Below are 25,706 nucleotides of genomic sequence, written 5' to 3' on the forward strand. Positions count from 1 at the left end.
CTCCAAAGACCGCGCGTCTCAGCAACTGAGGACCGCGCGCTGTCATTTTTGTTTTGTTTTGTACAGGATTACGTTAGCACGCACTTTCCTGTCCATTCAGTTAGGCCTCATTTGGTATTATGCAGTGGCCAGTAGAATGTGGCGATCACGAACTGCGTGTGAATTGCCTGAAGTAGGGTCGAATTTTTCCCGAGACCGAGTTAGTCTGGAGCCTTCTGGAATAAAAGTCGGTTTTCCTACTATTATTATTTTTCTCAAAATACTCCAAACCGACTCATCATTCCGGCAAACCGCGTCAGCCAGGTAAGTTTCTTAGTGGACTCTTTCGATATATTGCAAGCAAAAATAAAATGGTGCTAGATGGGTTCTCAAGCACTTACCGAAACTTAGTTTTCACTTTAAACCATAGACAAAAACCATGGAGCGCCAAGTGTCGCACAGATTATTTCGTTACGAAATTGGTCATTTCGTCAACAAAATGACCATTTCGTGCACGAAATGTTCATTTAGTTACAAAATGTTGTCATTTCATTACAAATTGATCATTTCATCGACAAAAAAACTGATTTCGTAATGAAATATTCCCTGCAACACTTGGGGCTCCATGGTTTTTGTCCATGGTTTCATTTGTACCACCTTCGTGAATTCGGGCCTAACTGTCCAAGGTTACAGTAGTACATTTTTGGAAAAGAAAAATTATCAGGAATCCACTATTATCATATAGTAACTGTAATATAGTTACGCACATTACAAAAGAGATGATTGGCATCTAAGAGGTCATTTTGCTGAATGCTAAAATTTGGCCACCATGTTTGTTTGTTTGTTTTGTTTTGTTTTGTTTTGTTTTTTAACAGAAAATGAGGTAGTGTTACACAAAGCTATAACCCAGGGATGTGGCGGTACCTGGGCTATGCCGTGCTGAATCATGTGAACATATTTCTCTTGCATGTTAGCGCACTAGAAGTTGAATGGTTAATTGACAAGCTGCAGATTTTGTGATACAGCTAATGTAAGAACATTGCTGGCAGTTGGATGTCAAAGGGAGACTTTGGTCAGCATCAAAACACTCCCAAACATATCTACACATGGTTTAGAGACATGTTTTAGGGATGTGGAATGTGAATACAAACAAGTTCTTTTGTAAGTCTGAAACTCCTCACTGTCATGTCAGTACATTTCGAAAGTATGCACTCACCAGCATTGGACACTTTGTTGTTTTTTTAATTTGGCAAGTGGGAAAACACATCTAGGCTGATCATTGTTCATGCTGGTCTGACAGAGATAGTTTGATAATGGATGACACAGATGCTGACAAACACTGAGGAGACTTCACACTTGTAGCCTTGCCAGATAAACCCTGCTCAAACCTCTCTCCAGCAGGTAAAACCAACAACTGTCTTCCAATGTGGAAGGGGCATACAGTTTGCACTGGTTTTATGATTTAGCAGTCCCATAGTGGCCACAAGATTCCTCATCACATCTAAATCTCAGGGCAGGGTAATATTTTTCCATATTTCTCTGCATTGATTTACCACTCTGTCAGAGGGAGAGCAAAACAAGACTACCCCCAGACAGTTAACCCACTAACTATTACTTTGTCAGTCCTATCTCCCTGCCCGGTCACGTCTGACTTCCACGAAATCGCCTGAATATGGCACAAGATTCGGCGGAAGTCACTCTGAAAATATTTGCTTTCTGCTAGTCTACGCTATCCCTCCTTAGTCTTTGATACAGTTTGCTTTTGAAATGTAGAATAGATGAGAGCAAAGCAAAAGTAAACAGTTAAGCACAATCTGGTCAAAGATATGAAACTTTAATGAAACTTTAATATAAAGCATACATATCCTTGGACAATGCTTGGCTTATACCTAAATTAATATGATATTAAAGGCAAACTTGTAGATTTACTTTTTTTAACTAATATGAAAGTCTGGTATCCAGACAAACAAGATGAAGACTCTTGAGACCTTGAGGGTTGTCATTTTGATGGCATTGAAAGTTTATTGACCTGGTTACGGCTCAGAGGCAACAACCTTTCTTTTTCACTTTTTTTTTTGGGGGGGGGGTGGTGGTCTTGGGAGGAAAAAGGAAGAGGATAAGAGTGAAATGAGAGATGAGGATCATGTGACACTGTTGATAATGATATACCATGTGCACACACATTTACCTTAATTGGTTAAATTGATACAAGTTGGTATTCCTGTTCAAACTGGTCTATTCCACTTGGTATCATGAAATCACACATGCAGATTTGTGAATACAGTATACTTGGGTGCACAGTTTCCCCCTTAACCTGTTGAGGACAAGCTGATTTTGCTATAACATGCATTTCCCATAGACACCTGCCTGAGTACATTCGGGACTAGTCTTCAACGGGTTATAAGTAAAGTTACACCATTGTGCTTAACATTAGTGCCAAACTTCGAAAATATTCCCATAACTGTTTGATCGTGTGCAAACGCAAATAAAGATGGTGCTTTGATATAAACTTATCTACATTTGTAGCTGTTTCCCAAAGCTATTGTTCACTGTTTTCAACATTCAACTCTATCCTACCTGCAGAAAGCCTGTAAACATGCATATTTCTCACACATTGTACAGCAGACTTTGATCCTGCACATAAATCCTGTTTCTGAGAAATACAAATATGACACCAGCAAATCATGGTCACCAAGAGTTCACAAATTCTTCTTTCCTTTCATTGAAAACAGAGCAATCTTTTCTGGGGGAGACCTTTCTTCTCAGGCAAGATTTTCTCAATGGTTGAGGCATGCAAAATAATGTTTCAATATCTCCCTTGGAGGTCCTTGTCATATATCCCCAGACAATGGTATAGAGAGGTCTAACTCACATTCACACCTTTTTCTACACTGAATTGATCGACTGACTTAAAATGAGTCACATTCACATGTGTCTTGACCCAATCATAACCACCTCCCTTTTCTCATATCAGATGTTGGTGTACAAACCAATAGGACAGTTGTGTAGTTATGACAAATAACCATTCTATATGGTTCAATTATTGACACAAACAGCAAATTGAAATAGCGTATTAAAGTGTAACATGTGCCACCAAATCATTAGCTCGTACTATCTGCAAAATGATCAAAACTCATATTCTGATGGAGAAAATTCTGCTCTCAGACAAACTGGGTTCAGACAAAGAAATTCCTATCATTTGACACATCATTAGAGCTAAAATAGCCCAGTGACTCAACTTCAGTGTGACAGGAAAGAAACCCTACCTGAAATACAACCTATTGTTATAGAGATGCCCCGTCCCTAGTCTGGGATATACAGACACAATATGGCACTGATTATCAGTCACACACTGATGCAAAATAAAACTAAAGAATTTTCTGTGACCCAGCATGTCTGCCAAAAACTTTGATATAAAATCTCAAAGCCCAGATCAATTTACAATCTTTGTAGAAGAGTAGCTGTGACACCTGACATGAATGATTTCAAGAACTGCTATGAATGATGTGATAAACTGGTCTGTGTGATTTTAAACTATAAACATATGTCTATGACCCTTTGCTGACTTCTAGCTGTAAGGACGCTAATCCTTTCACTTATAATCTGTCTGGCTAATCCCTCCCTGCCTCTTGAAAGGGACTAAAAGAAAAGTACTAGTAACCTAGTCTTCTTCAAGAAGTCACTGGATATATTTGGTTTTATGGGTCTCCTCTCATTGTAGTAGTACTAAATCAAATGGTAACTCAATCTCTATTGAAGTGGCACTCTTTTGAAGTGATTTTTTTACAAAACTTCAACGTGACATCATTGATTGTAGTCACTGGTGCACAGCAAATGTTTGTTCACTCATCTATACGCAGCGAAATAAGGATTGAGATCTGAGACACTTCTTGCATTTTCTCTGCTTTTTCTTTAATGTATTATCCCTGTAACCTTGAGATGGGACAATGTGTGTTTATTCTGCTTGAATGCTACACCATACTTGTATCATACATTGATGCCAATATTTTTTCATGTTTGATTGTCATCTTAGATACCTTTAGTATACATGACTGCTTGCATCAAAGCACTCTCCCCTTGTACAGGCCTTTGACAAAGTTTCAACTAACTTCTGGACAAACAGATAAAGCTTTCATGGATTTCTCCACTGTTGGCAACTATTTTAGTTTTAAACTAGGGAGAGGTTTGTGGTATGCCATGTGAGAAGTCCTTAGAAGGACTGTGGAGAGTTTTTCTTGACATCAAAATATTAAATCTGGAGCACTGTCATTGCACGCAAAGTGCTAGGTGCATGTTGGTGATGAAGAAGGTGTCATCTTTGAAATTTATAACTGAGACATGTTTCCAAGTGACATATCATTTGGAACACCTCACACATGATGTGTTGTCTATATCTTCTACACGGTACCGTAAATACTTGTGCTGATCACAGTTTTGATTTAAACAAAGACATGTGCAATGATTGTGATAAAGGAAATAGAAAGGAATGCCAAACTTAGAATGTAACACTGCTTAATTCCATGGTACATTCCAGCCCCTCTCCTAGGATTAGTTCCCTACCAAGTCAAGGTGTTTGACCTCAACAGCGGTCCCTTCAAACAGTTGTCTCCAAGATTTGCCTACCTTATTGTCTCTTGCTCCTTACTGAGAATCCCTCCTTATAGTTGTCCTCATACCACCCGGGAGTAATGCCCACATTTTCTGCCAGTACCCCTCCTCCTTTCTCCTTTCAATGTGTGACCTATTGATTCTGAAGCAACCACAAATTCCTTTTTTTTTTCAAATTCTGAGAATCTTTCATTTGATTATTTCAGATCTGATTGTGTTGTGAAAAGGGGAAGCACTTGTCTTGGCCAATTGTGACTCAAATCTGTCACAGTGATGTGAACCTATTGAGTGATGGCCAACTAGTAGATTAAGAGGAAGTTTTTGGCTCTGCATAAGGAGATAATTTGACTGCTTTTTTATTCATCGGCTCCCCAAGGCAGATTATCATGGATTCTCTGTAATCTCTAATTGATTGAATGTGAATTTCAAATAGGTCCTCCAAACCTGGCTGGAGTTGATATAATGAATCTGATCTACCAAATTTAACTATTGTCCTGTTGTGCAGCATCCATTCATGCCTCTTGAAATAGAGATGATACCATTGGTTTGTAAACTAGGCCCCTCTGTTAGATAACCATTTGTCATAATGTCTTAATGTTTAGACACACACTCCTGAGATGGTCCATGGGTATTTTACTGGGACTTATAGCAATAGTGAACTGTGAATTATGAACTTTTTGTAAGCAAAGGGATGTAAAACAGTTCAATACTAGAAAAGCACTCAGAGAACGCACACCTCTGCCATGCAGCTCATTTCCACCCATACATGCATGTTGAAAATCACCAAATTTCTCAAACTGTAAAGAAGCCTTATGTTTACTAGTACTGTATAAGCTATTATTTTCGTGTAATATTTCGCAAATGAGGAGGTCAGTGACAATTTCGCGAGATGTTGTTTTCGCGAGTTTGACTCTGAGGGTATCATTCATAAGTGCACTAATGCCTGTCAATTCGAGATATTTTCATGTGTTGTTAAATTCGCGATCCAACAGTGATTCACGAAATTCGCGAAAATAACAGCTTATACAGTACCTCATCAGCTTCCTGCTGTGCGGTAGAGCAAAGCACACACTTTAGTACGCATTAATGCAAACCTCAGTATTACAGTCGGACGATCGTCATCTCTAATGGTGCGTCTTTTCATAATCTCCCGAACGACCGAAGTTTGTGCATGCAATTGCGCAATGCCAGACTCGGTGCTATATCCACAAACGTGTGGGACAATGCTGCCACTGAGACACATGTGTGTGTGTGTGTGTGTGTGTGTGCGTGTGTGTGTGTACGCATCATACACAAACATTGTGACCACGAGCTGCGGTGATTGGAGGAGAGAGGCCAGACGACGCATGGCTCTTTTGGCCTCTCTTCATGCGCATGCGCACTGAGAGTGTGCGTCCATTCGGAAGCTCTTGTGGCTCGGACAGCCATTTTGGGTCAGGAGATTTGTAGTCTAAAGTGTTGTTCGCTGACCCATTGAGCCAGCGCTATCCTCATTCGGTGTCACTACATTTGGTACAGAATGGGGGAGGCAGGGTGTTGCGTTCGTCTCCATGCCGCACAAACCACTTGCCACGATTGTAAAGGCTTTAATACAAGCAGTTTGAACTCCCAAGTTAATTCATCCTATTTGCAAAATGATAAAAAAATCCTTCAAAAATTCATGGAAATTTCCAGATCACTATCAAAAGTTAGTCATCTGTTTCTTGTGTCACTATCAACCTTTTGTGTAACTTTCATTCAAATCCATTCACAACTTTTTGAGTTATTGTGCAAAAAGACAAACAAACCAATGCCAACAAAACAATTAACCTCCTTGACAGAGGTTTATAAATTATACAATGGTACTATAGCCTTGTTAACCTATTTCCACATTTGTCTTCATTGTGTTTTGTGATGTCTTTGAAATAGGACATCTCTATCATGAAACATTAAAAAAAGAATAAGCATAAGGGTTGAATTTTTCAAAAATCAGTGAAGGTCTGCGTGATCATGCATCCATTAAGCAAGACTTCTCCCATCAGAACAAGTTTTTCTTGCCATACTAGCATTTGATCATGACACACAAGACATTGTAAATCACTGAACCCAGACTTCCCAAACATTATGTAAACACATAAATTTTTGTATGAGTGATTTTTCTTTTTTGTGGACAGCTGGGTAAGCTGTATTTTACATGTTTTTAATTTCACAGAATTGAAGATAAAATTGTATTACATTAGTAACACATAGCAAGCAAAATATTAGTGTGCTTTCATTTTTGTGTTAGTTTAATAGCACATGATAATTTTCACTTTCTCTTACCGTTCCACAAGAAGCAACAACAGAACAGAAAACATAAGAACTACCATAGAATGTACCACTGCTGTTCTGTTTTCCTGCTTCTACACACAGAATGTCTCATTCTTGGAGGTGACACTGGACTGTGTCATAACATACCGTAGTCATTGCAAATCTATGCACACATATATGTGTATCTTCTGAAAAGGAAGTAAGATATCCTTTCTTATGCGTGACTTAAACTATAAATTTTCTGGAAATCAGACAGGATATATACCATAAACAGGTAAGACATGTATCTCTGGCAGGAAGGAAGAAGTATAGTGCCTATAGGTCTATGCTTACAGGATTCAGCACAGAGGAAACATCAAGACTCCTTCCTTTGCACCCAAGTCTCTACCTCCCTAAATCCGGTATAATTCTTGTTACCATAATACTCACAAAGACTCCTCCCATCTTCCTACCAGCTAATACACCTATACACCCAAGACAACGTCCCCCTACCATCTCCTCCCCTTCCCCCTCCCTCCCTCCTGGCTGGTGACTGCTATATGCAAATTTAATTCATACAGGAGGAAATGTCAATGCCCAGATGGTCATCTACCCCTGGCTTGGAGGAAAGAAGCCGTAGCCAGTCAAGTGTGATTAATGACTCTAGGTGGCTCCATTACTTGATACAGCTAACAGTATCAGCTTGATACATCCCCATATACACACCATACTTCTCTGTGATAACATACGATGGCCAAGAATGTGACAGAGAATGAATAAGGAGTCTATGGATACACTGTATATATATGCATAAATACCTTCCTTGATCGCCATAACAAAGGGACATTTTATCAAAGTGACTACACTGATGTACATTGATATAAATTCTGAATCGGCTTGAGTTCAAGCATAAAAGCGTAAGTCCATATTGATGTAAACTGGCCAAAATGACCAATTTACAAATGATTAGTTCATCACTAGTACTGTTGGTTACATTTCGTTATTCCGAAGGTTCATAATTACCTCCGCAAAGGGTGGAGGCAACGTTTTCTATTACAGTTTGTTTGTTTGTCTGTGTGCAAAATAACTCAAAAAGTTGTGAACGGATTTGAATGAAACTTGCAGGAAAGGTTGAAAATGACACAAGGAACAGATGATTAAATTTTGGTAGTGATCGGGACATTCTTATGGATTTTATGAAGGATTTTCGATATTTTGGCAGGTAGGGTCCCTGAACTTGGGAATTCAAGCTGTACATTTTTTAGGTTTTCATACACGCACTAAAGTGCATGCTCTAGTTTTTGCTATGGCAAGTGCAAGTTGATGAAGTAACATAGGCTTCTGTATTGGGAAATCAGGTGATTTTCAGCATGCACGCCACTATTATGGGCGGAAATCACAAATCTCTATGGAAGACCAAGATCATCGGTTGAAATTAGTTGCTTGGCAGAGGTCTGTGCTCTTAGAGTGCTTCTCTACTTCCACAAATGAAATAAGGTTTGGTATTCTGACGATTCATTAATCAGAAAATGAAATAAGGTTCATTATTCAAAGTTTCGTTCATCCAAAGTGAAATAGGGTTCAGTATTCTCAAGGTTCGTTAATCCAAAATTGAAATACTTGAAGGTCTGTAATTCCAAAAGTGAAATATACTTAATTTAGCTACAAAACATGGCATCTTAGTTAAAAAGGACAATGGTAGAATACAATGAAGACTGAGTAAAAACACACACACGCACACACCCACACATTCAGACAAGACATGTATATATCATATACAAATAGCCTGACCAGACACTGTGCGAAGCACAGCATCAGACAGGCGAGGCCTCACCTTCAAAGTGGGGAACCACAACACAACTACAAAACTTATGAAAATTTATACGTTCTCATAAAAAATGTATACTTTACACACGTTAAGTGCATGCTTATATTACAGAAGGTTCATAAGTCCATAGAGAGCCCTCGCAATATTAAGTCCATGGCACAAAAAAATGACACTTTCTGGCGCAATCCCTGTCCGTCGGGGTTCATCGTTGCAGAATTCAAACATTTTTTAACAATGAGAACATACTTACTATTAATTTTTTATTCAGCCCACTGTTTATGGGATCCTGATGAATCTTGAGTACAATCTATGGGGATTTCAGTCTCAAGCTAGAAATGTCACTATGGCAACTGGTATGCCTCTGCCACATTCAGAGATGCCAACCTCTCAGACCTCAAATCAGTAATGCTATAAAAGCTAAAAAGCAGTCATTCGAAATAAAAAACAGTAATGTTGTCAGTGGTGGATCCAGAGGAGGCGCAACCGGTGCACGCCCCCCCCCCTTTATTTTTCATTGAAAACAAAAGAAAGAAAAAGAAAAAAAATGAAATGAAACCAGGAAGTAGCACCAGAAATTTTAGTTGCGCCCCCCCCCCCCCCCCCTCCTTACAGAATTCCAGGATCCACCCTTGGTTGTGCATAATGCTATTTACAAAAATGACAAGCCTCTAAAATGAGTTGCATACCCCGATTTGTTCATCAATTGTATTCAACTAGATTGCAGTCTGAATTCGCACCATAGCATGTTATTTAGCGAAGATATACAGCAAAAATAAAAACAAAGAAATACATAGGAGGAAACTGTCGTTACTAATGACACTTTCCTCAAAATCACCAATAACAGAGCTGCCAACATTTGGAAGCACAAATTAGTACTCAGCAGCTCCAAAATTCATGATTACATATTGCTGATGTGAGATAACAATTTTACATAATTGCCAAACAATCATCACCTGGTAATTATATACTAATTTTCATTATAATACTCTTTAAAGATAATAAAAAGTTTTGGTACCTCAAAAGTTTCCCTGAATTTCCTTGTCTTGGTTTGTGTTTTGTGTTTCACGTTAAAGTACGTTGTCTGTGAGAATTACTCGCCCCAAAGTGCTCTCATGTCTTAGTAATCATGCAATAATGGTTTCGTACCAGAGCCGTCGCGGTACCGCGTTGATAACGTTGTAGCATATGGGACTGCTGGTCGCTACGCGTATGGGGTTGCTAGTCGCAGTTAATTGCATGATTACTAAGACATGAGAGCACTTTGGGGCGAGTAAGTCTCACAGTGTTAGTTATATGAAAGGTACTTTAAAGGGATCGTATAGTTTTGGTTGAGACTTAATTTCAGGTTTCTCACATTTTTTGGTGAGATAATGAGAAACCTCTTATGAAATATGAAAGAGCATGTAATTCTATGAGGAATTCAACGTTTATTTGATGAAAATTGGTTTTGAAATGGCTGAGATATCGAAAAAAGAGCAATTCCAATAAAGTGTGGGACCCACACTTTATTACGATCGCTTTGTTTTACTTTGTTTTTGGATGTTTCAGTCATTGCAAACCCGATTTTCATCAAATAAACTTTGAATTCTTCTTAAAATGGTATGCTTTGTGCTATATCATAAGTGTTTTCCTGGTATCTCGCAAAAAGTTAAAAGCCCAATTTTCATCTTCACCAATACTGTACCATCCCTTTAAGTGAAACACAAACTAAGACAAGGAAATTCAAGGAAACTTTTGAGGTACCAAAACTTTTTATTATCTTTAATAGCCACTTTAAAAATATGGAAAACAAGTGAAATTCTAGCATTTTTACTGGACATTCACAGTCGCAGTGGACGGGTGCAATTAACTCACTGTTTTCATTTTGACCTGACCTCGCTTTCCTCTTGAATGAACATGTTCCGCTAGGAAAGTGTCGCAGCAAAACTGCTGTAACTTTACTATTTATTCACATTTTTTGATAATCCAAACGGTTATGAAAAGTAAAAACCTCATTTTAACCTGCCATTATGTTAACTTTTTTAAATAACGACGAGAAAATATTCCAAAATGGAGCATAACTTCACTCTCAAAACGGAAAATAATTGTCAGAAATCGTTGCTAAAATTTCACATTTTGACTTCGTGAACAACAAAAAACTTTCAAGTATGTAAAGCCCCCGTTCCACTATGCCGTTCTCGCTACGATTTGACAATTTTCCCAGGTCGGGAAGGATCGGGTAAAACCTGAGCCGATCTGGACACAGTACGATGTTAGAACGCTCTAAGTACGCTGCAGTTACGACTACCACGTGCTTGCTACGCTCTTACTACGATGATCGGGAATGAGACATTACGATCTCTGCCGCTGCCGGTACGCTTTAGAACGATGTTGCTACGCTGTCAGTGCGATGTTGCCGATGTTATCCGATCGATGCACGCTGTATCTACGCTCTGAACAATCTATACGATCTTTTCACGCTGTTACCCCGTTCAGAAAGCTGAAAAGTGCCCGATGTGCCACGATGTACCCCGATTCGACTGTCGGTCTGCAGTCAGTCAACTTATTAGCATGCAGAACCGAAGAAATATACTGTGGACCTCGAAGAGGCTCCTCAACTCACGGTTCTTTTGCAGCAATGCATTGTATAAACAAAGACGTGCTGATTTTTCCAAGGCTTTTTCTTGATGTCCTTGCTTTTATAGTCTGTCTTCCTCCAGTTGTAGATGATTTCATATTCTTCAAAATTCTGCTATGTCCTCTTCCTCCTCTTTCAGCATCACATGCAGTCTCTCTTTCTTCGCCTTTTGGGTAGCTGCTTTGCTGCTTTCTTCTCTTCTTTTTCTTCATCTCTTCTTCTTCTTCGAAAATTACAGCTAAAATCACTTCCTGTCTTGTGCCGATGTTACTACGCTCAGAAAGACCTTGTTACGCTCATCCCGCTGTGTTTACGCCGTCACTACGCTCTCCCCGCTGCGTTTACGCTGTCACTACGCTCTCCCCGCTTGCCGTACGATTAAAAGTATGTCAGTTTTGATCGGGGAGATCGGGAAGAAATTTTGAACCGGTTCAAAATTTCTTCCCGATCTGAAAAAATGCCCGCTCCAACTCCGACCTCCACACGCTGCTGCTACGATGCTTCCGATCCCTGTACGCTTTTGCCGCTCTCTCCCGATCTGCTAGATCGGGACAGATCGGGGTCCAAATCGTGATAGTGGAACGGGGGCTTTACTAAGTATGTATTTCTTTCCGGAACTCTAAAATATCACATTCGAGAAGTCATGCATCCGGATATGTCTGGAAATTATCGAAAGTGGTGCACTTTCTACCTTCGTTCCGAGCACGAAATTTCATAGTCATTCGCATACGGGAAGACAGGGTACAGTCCCACATACCCACATCTTTGTCGCTCTAACGTCACCTGTACTTCAGTCCCGTACGGCACTGCTGTACTCTGATTATAACTCGTACTGGGAATTCGTAGTTGTAATGTTACTTACTATAGTGCCGTAAAATCTGCGTTAAGTCCGAATAATCCAATGTCATGAATTTGCAACTGCATAAATGGTATCATAGCCGATAGATATTCAAATTTTTGCTACATTCTTTTTAATAGGCCAGTTCTGATAACGTAAGTGCTTGTCTTTTAGGTGGCGAGGTCCCCAGCACACTTCTACATTGTACTTATCGACACCCCACATCCCACTCTCGTAGCATGCATGTGCAGTTTACTAGGCATCCGCAGCAGCCACCTCGCATCGCACAGTAACAGTACGCTGCATTGCATCGACCAATCAGCTCGCTGGATCGAAGCAGCATGGGAAAGTCCATTCATTGCGCAAGCGCAAATAAGTTTTTGGTTTGCTGCTCCAAGATTTTTGACAAGATACTTCATTTATTTTCACTTGTAACTTCAAAAATGGGTCTTCGGCAAAGCGAACAGGGCTACATTAACGTCCGCACATGTCTTATGAATATGTATGTCAAGTTTCATGAATATTAAGTGGTGCGTCCAGATGTGTCTGGAAATAATCGGATGGTAGTTTTCCGAGACAGAGAAACATGAAATACTGAATAACTTAAAAAGTTCTTGATTGTTTCTTGTGATTTTTCGTATGTAGATAGAAATCATGATTTTGCATTGATACTTAAAGTTTAAGCGATTTTGGTCAATGTATAGCGGAGATATGAGAACGTGAAATTTTGGTGAAAATGAGAACGCCCAATTCGCACTGCCTTAGTGACGGTTGAAAATTCAAAATGTTTTGTGGGTTTTTGGGGAGTTAATTATAGTCGTCCGCTGCGACTGTTCAATCCCATGGCCCACAGCATTCCCTACATAATCACTGTGTGGTTATGCATTATGTACAAAACTGTATGTATACCAAGTTTATTGAACTGCTAATTTCAAAAGTGTTCATACATTCAATCATTTCTAGGGAATGGAGAAAATAGTATAATTTCAGCATCGAATAATGTACTTTTACCATTTTAATCTGACCTTTGACCTTGATCTTTGAAGTCTGATGACCCCAAACTTCTAAAGAGAATCAATATCAGGCAATACATGTATAAGTCTCATGAAAATACCTTGAGATATGGAAGAAAAAAGTAATATTTGAACATTTCAACTTGACCTTTGACTGCTGACATTTGATGTTATGACCCAAAACTTTCCATAGAGAATGGTAATACATGTTTTATATTCTAAATTTCATAAAATGTATTCAGGCATTGTAGAGGTATAGGGGGAAGTAGTGAAATTTCACCATTTGACCTTGACCTTTGACCTTGAGTGTGTAAGCTCTAAAGTTGATAAGCAGTTTGGTCTACTCATGCATTCATATTATGCAAAGTTTCATTTGGATAACTCAAACAGTTCTTAAAAATATTATTGAACATTGGGAGCAGTGATGAGAAAAAAAAAATGAAATTAACACATTGGATGCATAGATGTTCAGTTGTATCACAAAACACCCTACCATAAAAAAATTTTGCAGCAAAGCCGCAAATATTCGGAGAATCAGAGATATCACTAATTTTCTCAATAAACTGTCACAGTGATGGTTTATTCTAGAAGCAGTTTTGAATAAAACTATTGTTCACATTTTGTCTATTTAATAATTCTTACCCTCGATTATACTGATTAACATTTCTGCGTTAGTTGTAACTCACATTTTAGAACTGTTTTAAAGCACTAAAGCTGGTTTTTTCTATTCTGCAAATGTTTTCAAGGGACTTATTAAGTTACGTTTTACACAAAATCTTTTATGGACAGACCGACAAACAGACAGATGGATGGACGAAGGGGCAGACAACCTGAAAACTGATCGGGTAATGACTACTCACTGAATGTAAGGAAATTCTAACATCAGATGAATCAAAAATCTAGAGCCACAGTTAATAATACATTGTACCTATCCAACCAAAAGTAAACAAAAAGCAAATCCCATATTATATCTTACATTTCATGTTAAGACTACCTAATACCTTTAAGCTGTCTGGCCTTCCTGCTCTGCTGACAGTTTTGGCCAGATTACATCATGTCAAGTGCTCCCAACAAACATGTCACCTTACATGTATGTATGAGGGGAGCAAAAACAGAAAGTGTGTTCCTAGTCTGGCACACACAGAGAAAGTTTGGCAACAGAGGACAAATTTGCAAAGCTGTAATTTTCCATCCACATGGGATAAAACATGAGCCTTGACTCAACCACTTTGTGCACCACACTACTTCATAAGCCAGACTGAAGACTCAAAATCATGGGGAAACTTTGGTTTGAAGACCAGCTTGTAAACTTCATCAAAACAAGCACCTTACAGATTTTCTGATGATTACTTGAGCTCACTAAATACACTAAAGAAAAACTGACATATCTTTCTTGGCCACCTAACAGAAAACAAGATAATGGTAAATAACATATAAATTATTATTATTCAGAAATCATTGGTTTATATTGCATGGCATGAATAATGTGTCTAAAGCAGTTCTGCTTATTACAAAGAAACAATAATCAATGGGCAACAGAGAAGAGAAAATAGAATAAAACAAATAAATGGCAAGTGAGATATCATCTGATTTCATGCATACAACTTTTTTTATTCACTGCATAAAAACAAATATTGCTTTTCAAACCAAGATATGATACTTGTCACTTGACAATTTGGAATGTCAATGACCTTTTATGCTCATTTTAAGCACAACCTCTCTTACGAGAGAAAAACACCGAGGCCTACATACACAGTGACTTGCACTGGAAAATTTTCTGTAATTGTATGATCAGTACAATTAATGTCCAGGGGAGCCCCGAGAGCGACCGATTTAGGAAGAAATCTGGACCATTTGTCATCAAACCAGCAGACATGGCTGGCTTTAAGGCTATCATATGACTTGAACTTTTGGCCACAATTTCCCAGAATTTCTTGTTCAAAGGAACCATACTTGTGCATAGGTATTTAACCTTAGCGGGCATACTGAAAAAATAAAGTGAGTACTGTAAACAGCTGTCTGACCACAGAACCTGGGATCTCTAGATTCTGAGTAGGCAAGAGAGAAGGCAAGATAGGATAGGATGAAAAAGAGGGAGGGAGAGAAACAGGAAATTCAATACATATACAACAAAAGGCTAGAAGTATGGTTAGAAGGACTAATGGGAAGGGAAACATGCAAAGTGATTGTCATGGGCTTTACACACTATCTGTGAAAAATATTGACAGTTTCATATCAGTTTGAGATCATCACTTAAGCCATGAAAGCATAAAAGTTTTAGGTGTTTTAAATGTAAGAGATAAGATTTCTGAAAAAAAAGTGGAAACATTCTTTTTTTCTAACACCAACATTTTTCACACTTTCTGAAGGATAACATGTGATTACACATCACTGGCAACATAACCACCCTTTGTCATCTTGCATGATTAACTTTTCACATGTTTCAGCCACCCTACTGGATCAAATACTATAGGTTCCTACTGCATATGCCATACAATTTGCAATGTTTTTATTGATATCAATTTCATGAGTTAGCTGATATTCATGAAAATGACCACTTGTGAAAATAACAGTATGATAATAATATGGGATCCTTTATCCAGGATAGCCTCTTGATCTGTAGCATTGCCACTGCTCTTCCTGAGAGGGTCCTGCCGTTATCATTACCCCAACATTGCCAGGTACTACAGACTGCATACACCTGGGCTGAGGGCATGGTGGGTAAAAACATCTTGTCCAAGGATGTAAGCACTTCACAAGATTTGAACTTGGAACCTCCCATTGAAAGTCGAGTCTTCTCTGCCATGCCACAGCACCCCCACTAAAACTGCCTCCCATAACACAAATTCACTGCATATTGTCTCAAAGGTTTAGAATTGTAAACTTTTCTCCTGAAAAAGTGATAATATGTATTTCTCATTTGTGACTGTGGTTCTAAGTCATAAATTCAACCACCCAAAATATCATCGCACAAGTCCCAATATGTGAAACATTATGCTTCCAAAATATTTGGTGTATACAATATTACAATCACTGTCCTATCCTCCCATCTCCTCTAGGACAAATTTCTGTGCTCTTGGTAGGAGGTGAAAGGGAAAGGGAAGGGATTTTGGAGAACCTACATTACTTGGTGAGGATAAAACAATGACCTCTACTGGAGAGACCATATTAACAGAATAAGCAAATGCTAAAAATTGGTGAGAATGTTGTCACTTATCATATCTTTCACATAAGAACAAAAATATAGATCTATGGCACAAGAATGGAAGACCTTCAGCATGCCTCCAAATTGTTACATTGTGTGTTACTTATGTTCCCTAGATGTTACCAGTAGACCACAACCAATCCGACATTTGGTTAACCACTGTTCATTGAGATGATGGACTGCTGGACCCCTGACAGATTGAGAGATCACTCAGAGATGGTCAGTCATAAAGTGACCACAAGCAGCTTAGCCACAAAGCAAGTGGCTGTGGTCATTGTGGCAGCCAATACAATATTGCCACAATTTGCTCCTAACTAGGCAAAGTTGCCATAAGTGATACAGCTTACTAAAATGTTCAGCTTCATAAAGTGCTTTGTATCCAGTGGCAACCAACCATTATCGTTTTCATTATTATGGGAATGCAATAGTGACAGGACTATTACTAGCTTGCTTATCAGACAAGTACCAGGCATGAATATTTGATGGAAGGGCTTCAGGAAAGCCAGTAAATTACCCAAACATTTCTGTTTGATAGTCCCTTTCATTTCATCATTCTACAAGACTCTTGTTCTTTTTTTTTTCATCTAGACCCTCTCCAGTACTTGTTGGAAATTCCTACTTGACTTGGTGGACAGGCTACAGGCACACTAACATCTTCTGTGCATCCTCAACACACTAACATGGCCTCCATCTATTCATGGCACTACAACAGCTCCATGATCAGATAAAGGAAAGCAACAGATGGGCACATACACAGACACAAGCACACACACTCAACTTGTAAGTTCAATCACAGCATCAGTTTTATTTTGTCTAGATCAAAAACATCAAATTACATCTCATATATTGGGTCATTTCCCCTTGTTACTAGCAGGCTGCTTCAAGTTTAATCCAAAGTTTAAGCCAAAACCCCTAATGATTTTGCACTGGACGGATCCAGTTCCCATATGCAATGAGTTAAGAGATTCTGACAGAAAATCCAATGCTAGATATGTGTCAACGAGGGCATGTCTCTGCTTTTCATTGCCACTATCACACCACAAAGAAAATTTTATGTCAATAGTGGCATTCAAATGCTGCAAGCATGTATCACAACTTTCAGACAGCATTGGTACCAGTCGTCACTGGTAGAAAATGTTGATCTAAAGCGGAAAAGAAAAACTTGTCACAAACTGAATCATTCATAAGGCTTCTCTCGATGAAAAGGAAAATGTACAATGTATCAATGTAGTCACCTGAAATTCATTACACAATAGCTCAAACTGGAAATATGATAATTCAACAATTAGAAGAAACTTACATCATGCTCTGTATCTCCGAGATGAAGTGGACTCTGTTTGGTGGCTTGGTGGCGTGAAGTGGGGGGGACAGGGTGTTGCCTTCTGATGGACTCATGGGAAATGACTGGTTGCTCTGAAAACAAGATTGAAATGTGCCACACACAAAATAAAATGCGAATTTTCACACAAATCTTAAAAGTTCCAATGCAGATCCATTCACATTTATGACAAATTGGAGATTGTCCTCGGGGTTTGATTAGAGACAGCAGCTTCTCTTGCCCAGCAACAGAACACGTCTGAACATTTATGATTTAATCTGTTGGGCTGACCGCAAAGAGGGGAAGCTAGAGTCAAGGGCCTACTCACTCTCAATTTTATTTAAGCCTTCACTGATGAGGAAAAGACATTGTAGTCTACATAATGCTTGACTCATGAGAGGACTGCACAAAGTGACTAAGCTTGAATCAAAACATCTGTGCACACGTTCACTCACTACTTGCAGTGAAACTCAGGAAAGTATGCTTCAAACTTGATTACCTCTGACAATGTTGTAATTGTTATAACCTTTGAGTTGCTTATGATAAATGTGTCTTGAGGAAGGAATGCATATATCCAGCAGGTTAAAGTCAGAAGAAAAACAAAAACAAATGCCAGCACCATGCAAGTAGAACTGACAGACCCAGGTCCCCCTTTAAGGTAGATATATGGCAGGCATCATTCCAACATTTCAGTGAAGCCACAAAGGACATTACTGAGGCCGTGTTTATGCTTCCCTTCTTCGGGCCAGAATCAGCATTTTGAAGCGTGATTAGTGCAAAACGCCGTTGCGTTCATGCTCACTTCGATAGAAACGCTGATTCAAAACGCCGATCCAAAACGCACAAAAAGGTGCGTTTACGATCGGCGTTTCTGACTAATCACGTTTGACGGGGAAGCATAAACGCAACAGCGTTTCTAAACGCGTTTAGAGTGACGTCATCTAAACGCCTTTCCGGTTCACGTGAAAAAGCGCGCGCTGCCTGGCCAGCCAGCTACCCTGGCCTGTGCAGTTTTCCCATGTACTGTGCATACGCATGTCTTTCCCAGCTGCTCTCCCAGGCCAGGCCACCGATCGCAGTGCGCGCCCCAATTTGACCTGCCTCTGCTGAGGTCAGCGAAGCAATCGCAAACACTCTTTCCAAGGCTCGAAGAAAGTGAGCATAAACAGTGCTCCCGTGAACGGCGTTTTGAATCAGCGTTTTGAATCAGCGTTTTGAATCAGCGTTTCAAAATGCTGATTCTGCCTTCACAAATTGAGCATAAACACACCCTTACAGAGGACAGAGTAGTTCATGTCAATGCTGCTTGAACTTAATGATGTTCAATACTGCTGTTTTACCCAGGATTTTACCATATGACAACCTGTTAAGGTAGTCCCTCCACAGAGATCAAGGGACACTGCTAGAGATATGACAACCAGTATAATGTATCCTGCAAAGCTCTTGGAAAGGGAAGTTTTCCTTGAATCCCCTTAAATAACCATTTCCCTCAAATGTCTGAAGTGCTTTGCCATAGAGAGGTACCTTGTCAATGAAAAGGGTATCAAGCACATATCACGATGCATGGGAAACTGAGGGCTTACTTGCTTGTCAGGTAGATATCAAGGTATAATTGTTGAAAGTGTATGCCTCTTAAACCTCCCTGGCCTATGCATGTATCTGAGTATACTATATTAGGCAGACATCATACCACATTACATTCTGAGGTAGTACCTATTCCTCGTTGACAACCCTCTGATAAACTGTTGCTACCTGCTGGCACTTGCATTTGGATATAGGCCTACCAAACTAGTTTTTTTTTTTCAATCAAAAAGTAGCTTTATTTTGATGCCAAATAATACAATTGTTAAAGGAAATTAAGATTTTGCAAAAGGGGGCTTGCCCTGGTTGTCACCATGAAACTGAAAAATCTTAAAAATGCATCATGAACACTCTGCATTGTTTCTGGCCCCATGACCTAGTGGTGAACTAAGGGTTCCAGCAAACCACAAAGAATGATGTATGAAGCAATGTCTTTGACCTGAATTACAGTGTTGCTTGCTCTGCCAACACCCTGGCATGGTTTGTGGCTTAGAACATGGTCTCCATGAAGTAGCTACAAGCTGCCAAAGTTGCCCACATGGGTTGTTGTGGTTAAAAGCATGTGTGTGTGTATGTGTGCATGTGTGTATACATGTGCATTGATGTACATGTGAATGTAGAGTACATTGGGCTGTCTGCTTTCACAGATTTTAGATTTTAAAGACATCAAACGATGTGAGCATCACTAGTAACAGATGAATGACAAAGAAACATGTCCTGCCCTTAAGTAGAGCAGACACTAACGCCAACCATCCATTTATTCATACTTTGTCTCAGAGTTTAGCAGGAAATCATTTATTCAAATGATGATGCAAATGCCTGATTGCTATCAATGGCAAAGGTAACTTCAAATCTGACTGGCATCTTTCGGTGACGTACCTATCATGGTATGAATTTAATGCTGGTAACGATGACGGCAACAGAATATTAACGGCTATGTCTTGCTTCTACTGTGGAGGCGAGACTAAAGTTAAGTTTTAATCTATTTCCTTTATATTCCTATTTGAAAGCAAGCTTCGGAACAGTTAGAAATCAGTTACAAACAGATTGAGAAAATTTCTGCAATCTCATTGGTCAACAGCTGTGTGTTGATTTTGCATCCAGTAAATTTATCAAGTTGGGACCAAGAAATCATGTCAACAAAGGCACTTTGTTAACTGGTAACTTTTGATTTGCATATGTACATGAAGAATTTCATTAGAGATAACATAAGTGACAAGTAAGGACTTTCTCATTTTGATTATGTTACTTTTGGGGTTTATTTTGGCAAACTTAATGCATAGATCAGATGTGATGAGCAAGAGATCTATTCCAATTGGTCTAGCGCTCACCTGAGCGGGACACTTTACCTTACAGCCTCTGTTTACCATTGGTCGCAGTGATTTTAAAAAAGTTCAAATCATCGTATCTGATGCATAGATAAATCAGTTGCATCACAAAATATCATACCATATAAAAACTTGGCAATAAAGTCACAAATATAATGAGATATTAATTACCATTTTTTTTAAAATAAACCATAAGTGTCCGTGGTTTATTCTAGATACAATTTTAATAAAACAATTGTTCACATTTTGTATAACAATACTTAACATTGATTATACTGATAAAAATCCTAATGTTGGTTGCTTTTATCCCTAACTCACATCTTAGAACTATTTTGAAGCACTAAAGCTGTTTTTTTTTTTTCATCTGCAAAAGATAAATAGTGGATCTAATGGCACTGAACCTGAGGGAAAAATTTCACATTTTGATAAAAGATTGCTGCAGGCCCCTAGGGAAACATCTTCCAAACTTTGGGTATTTTATAGGCCCTGCTCTAGGGGCTCCCTCTGAGGCATCAACACCATTTGTACAGACTATGATTCCTTCCCCCCACTGATAATTCTTGCTAAGTTTGGTGAAATCCAGCCATCTGTTGTCGACAAGAAGATAAACTGGTAAAAGATTATGAAAATTAGTTAATTTGAGGTGTATGAGCCCTGCTCTAGGGGTCCCCTATATCATGAGGCAACGCTATTTGTAAAAAATATGATCCCCTCTTCCTCTCCTTAATGATCCCTGTCTACCATCCTTTGGTCACAATCAAGCAACCTGTTTTTAAAGGCCCTGTTACACTTTTCCAAGCAAGCTACGTGGGCTTCTTGCGTGTAGGGATTTTCCAGCACGCAGTGTAATTCTCTGCGGACGGACAAGGATTTGGGTGAGTTTTGCGTGCGTCTTATCTGCTGGACATGTTCTACTTAAGTTCTAGTTACGGGCAACATACGGGCACTGCGAAGTACCTGCATTACAACTGCATTGTTACCTGCACGGGAGTTGCCTGCGAGGTGTGGTCACTGCGAGCCTCCTACTGGTGTTCTGCTTGGACCTCTGCGGGCAATCCCCCCAACTCACCCGCAACAGGTTTTGACAATGCTCAAGGGCCTGTCACACCTTTCTGGGCAAGCCTTATCTGTGACAATTTTTGCTATCCAGAGGACCCTGCAAATGGCCCACACCCGACAGTATCTACACGTATCTCGCCTGTAGTTGCCAGGAGGTACGCACGCAAGTCAGATTTACCAACAGGTTCTAGGTGAGTTGCCAGGATTGCCAGCAGAGGTCCACGCAGAACACCAGTAGGAATCCTGTAGCTGTTGAAAGTCACAGGCAGTTGACCCGCCTGAAGAACATAGGTTGCCCATGGATCTGTGCCTATGTGCTGGACACGTGTGTCATCTGTGGGCATTCTAGAAGCATAATATAGGTGTTTTACTGGCAAGGAGCAGTCTTGATAGTGCCAACATCCTTGTAGCTGGTCAGTTCTGTGAGCGTGGAGCAAGCTATACGAGCAAATTGCGTGTATGCTGAGGGTCAGCTGCTGCCTTTCTGCTGGTTAGTTGAGAGTCAGCTGCAACCAAGATAATGACATTCTGTGGGACCTCTGTCATATAAATAGTCCTTCAGAGGGATTTCTTCACTGAGTTGTCAGCCCTCACGTGCCACATGCCTGACACGCAGGTCACACAGAATACACACAAGTAGAACTAAGTAGCGGGTAAGACGCATGCGAAACTTGGACAAATCCTTGGCTGCCCACAGAAATTGTCCTGCATGCTGGAAAATCCCTACATGCAACAAGCCCGCTTAGCTTGTCCAAAAAGGTGTGACAGAACCTAAACTTGGCTGCGCATAAATAGGACTTGCCTGCACACCTCCGGGCAACTATGAGTGAGATACATGCTAAAGTGTCATTTGCGGGCCATCTGTGGGGACCTCCCGATAGCAAAAATTGTCCCCAGCAAGTCACACGCAAGGCTAGCCCAACCACACGCTGTGCAAAGCACAGCGTCTGACAGTCGAGGCATGCACCTTCAAAGTGGGGAACCACAACACAACTACAAAACTTATGAAAATTTATATGTTTCTTATAAAAAAATGTATACGTTACTCACGTTATGTGATAAGTCCATGGAACAAAAAAAATGACACTTTCTGGCGCAATCCCTGACCGTCGAGGTTCATCGTTGCAGAATTCAAAATGGCGCCTTGACCTCTGCATATTACGCGCATGCGCTGCGGAGAGATCTTTTGCGTGCGTGCGCTGCTTGAATGTAGCACAGGGCTGCCAACTCTCACGCATTGAGCGTGAGACTCACTCATTTTGGTCCTTTCTCACTCTAAAACTTTATTTCATTTGCACACATTTCTATTAATCTCACTCATTTTGACTCCTAAATTATAGCATTGGCCTATGGGAGTCTCACTCTCAACTAGTTGCCAGTGTTGGCAGCCCTGGTAGCAGCACAGTCGACAACGCGACCTTTTGAAAGGGCATTCAGATCGCGTGACCTCCCGATATTCAAAATGGCCTGGCGTAAAAGACGATGTACCGTTCGCACATGCTGCATATAATCATCATTTTCGGTAAGTTGTGAAATGTGCATGTCAATATTGATAGCATAGATATGAAGTCTCTAATGAAGATTTACATTAGATGAGTTTGAGGTGACAAAAAATGATCTAAAGTATCAAAACTCAAAGCGACTGCAATGCGATCACAGAACTCTCTTTGTGTTGTGGGTCGTGACGGTACAGCCCTGTCACTATTTACAGCGACTGGGCAGTGTAAAGTTAACGCAAGGCTTGCCCAGAAAGGTGTGACAGAGCCAATCATGAAAATTAGTTTTTTTTTGCAAACTTTAGACCTCATCCTAGGGGCCCCCTCTGAGGCACCACCCAGCATTTGTACAAACTCTGATCCCCTCCCATTATTGATGATTCCTGCCAAATTTCATAAACTTCAACTTCCATTTTTTCATGTGGTTTGGATATGCCAAACAATCTCCAGCAACTATCGTCAATTTTAGATGGTTCAGATCACTAAAAAAAGGTTATGTGGGTGCGTTAAAGTTCAACATCTGCATTCGCTCCTAATTTTATGTACAAACAGAGAGAAAAAAAAATGCCTTAAATCTACTCAGTCTGTGTGCGGTGTGTACGTGTAGCTCTGACCTCTGTCAGTATCACTTTTACTAACTTTTTAGACTAGCTAAACCCGCTAACCTGTTATTCATTACGCTAATGAAAAAGTCGAGCGGATATTCACTTTTCTTTGTTACACAACTTCACAAGTAACTGTCACCTCTGGAGCTGTTCACTGTCTGGAACTATGCTTCTTTCTTAGTCTGCTCTCTTTTGCTATCTGTTTGACGCACACCATGCACCATGCACCGTGCACCGTACCTATTTAAAGCCTAACAAGTTAGGGCTAAATAGTAAAAAGCCAATACAATCAACCTCATACAAGTACACACTAACTATTCATTGCATGTATGGGACTAGCCACGGCACCCACACGAAATGTCAACGTTCTAATCAACCCACTGAGCGTTCTTACCTTACTTTCATGGCTGCTACCTGTGGAAGAAGCATCTTTGCCTTTATCAGACTTCTTCGATTTCACTTTTTGCTTTGTCATCTTTATCATGAAAGTGCATTTCACAATCTGTACAGGATTACAATGAGTAAATTTGAAGCATATCGTCTCTCTCGAATTGTGCTAATGTTATCACAACAGTACGCATGCGCGAAGGTTTGATAGCAGACGACGGACGGAAAGCGTGAAGAAAACACCTGTTGCCACCTGGCTCCACGACTGTCCACAGGCATAGGTCTGCAGTAACCCCAGGGGTTTCCGAAATGTCTAATTGTCAGAGGATATTTTTAATTTGACACAGAATACTTTTTTAGACCTAAAATAATGATTTTCCTTTCTTTCTAGCTATGTTTATTTTTGTTTCTTCCCCAAGAATTTCCATCTTCTTCCTCGTCCCCTACCCCCGTCTCTATCTCTGTCTACGAGTATCTCGCTCTGTTCATAGCGATGGTTATTTCAGGGAACATAATCTTGTATTGAATTTATTTCTTACAGACAACTTGGTTTTTAAGAATACGATTCAACTTCATAGTGGCTGCAATATCATTTTTTTCATAAACACATGCAAGTATATTATTATCATTATCATTATCATTATTGTTGTTGTTATTTATTCATTCATTTGTTTATCTATCTATTCAACACTTCAGACATGTGTACATTGGTAAACACAAAATACATTTGATTCAGTATTACAGAGATAAGATAAATCATAACACAGAGACAAAGCACAAATGAGAAAAAAAAAGATTATGACATAGAAAACAGGGCTGCCAGGGGCAGAAAAGGTAAACTTAATTACCACGACCCGCAGGTCTTCTACCCTACACCCAATAAACTATGTCAAAATCTGTACATAAAATATCACTTACATTGTATCAGTCACAGTGACTTAAACATTTATGTTAACTATTATCAGATGGTTGAGTGCTTGAAAGTACATGTATTCCAAAAGTTACGGAGAGTGAATAATGTCACTAATGCCCGACCAAGTAACGTGCATTCACAAGATTCCCAAAGGCCAGTGCAAGCTCCGAGCAAATTGAACATGTAAATGATTATACAGGTAATCGTAAATAAAGCAGCTGAGCGCAGGTGAGCGGTTGTTGATACCGATCATTAGCACACTAACGCCCGGTGAAGAATAAAATCGGGCCTTGAGAGGTAAAATAAAAGACTAGTCACGTGTTTGTGAAAGCTCTCGGCCAAATATTTCCATAACGATCCATATCACCATTTTATGAACCTATACAGCTACCATTCTGTTGGGTCACCGTCCATCAAAAGTGTGCCACTCACGTCAACCGCGCCTCACATATCCATCACAATCCTTATGGTGAATAATATCGGATCACACGTGTGATTTTTTGAGTTGGGAAAAAAAAGCTCAATTTTTACTGAGTCACTCTGAACACTGACTCCAATAGTGAGCTCTCCCTTTTCTCTCCAAACAAGGTTCATGGTCCTGCTTTAGCACTTTGAGACATTTTCGATTTTATTCGATTTTATTTCAGCATCTTATTTTTTCAA

At 39.7% G+C, this 25,706-nt stretch overlaps 1 protein-coding gene across 1 annotated transcript in view; it reads right to left on the reverse strand.

Annotated features, from left to right (window-relative positions):
- Positions 1-24,309, reverse strand: part of LOC139738812 (transcription initiation protein SPT3 homolog) — a 115,422-nt gene extending 91,113 nt beyond the window's left edge. Inside the window, exons 1-2 of the mRNA XM_071649449.1 lie at positions 24,138-24,309; positions 17,657-17,769 (exon numbers count right to left, since the gene is read on the reverse strand). Coding sequence (XP_071505550.1) covers positions 17,657-17,769; positions 24,138-24,227 — 203 coding nt within the window. The 5' untranslated portion in view covers positions 24,228-24,309. The remainder of the gene's footprint in view (positions 1-17,656; positions 17,770-24,137) is intronic.
- Between the last annotated feature and the right edge of the window lie 1,397 nt (positions 24,310-25,706).

This window comes from Diadema antillarum, unplaced genomic scaffold, assembly GCF_040938485.1.
Source record: "Diadema antillarum isolate AM-2024a unplaced genomic scaffold, OU_Dant_1.0 seq00000768_RagTag, whole genome shotgun sequence".
NCBI lineage: Eukaryota > Metazoa > Echinodermata > Echinoidea > Diadematoida > Diadematidae > Diadema > Diadema antillarum.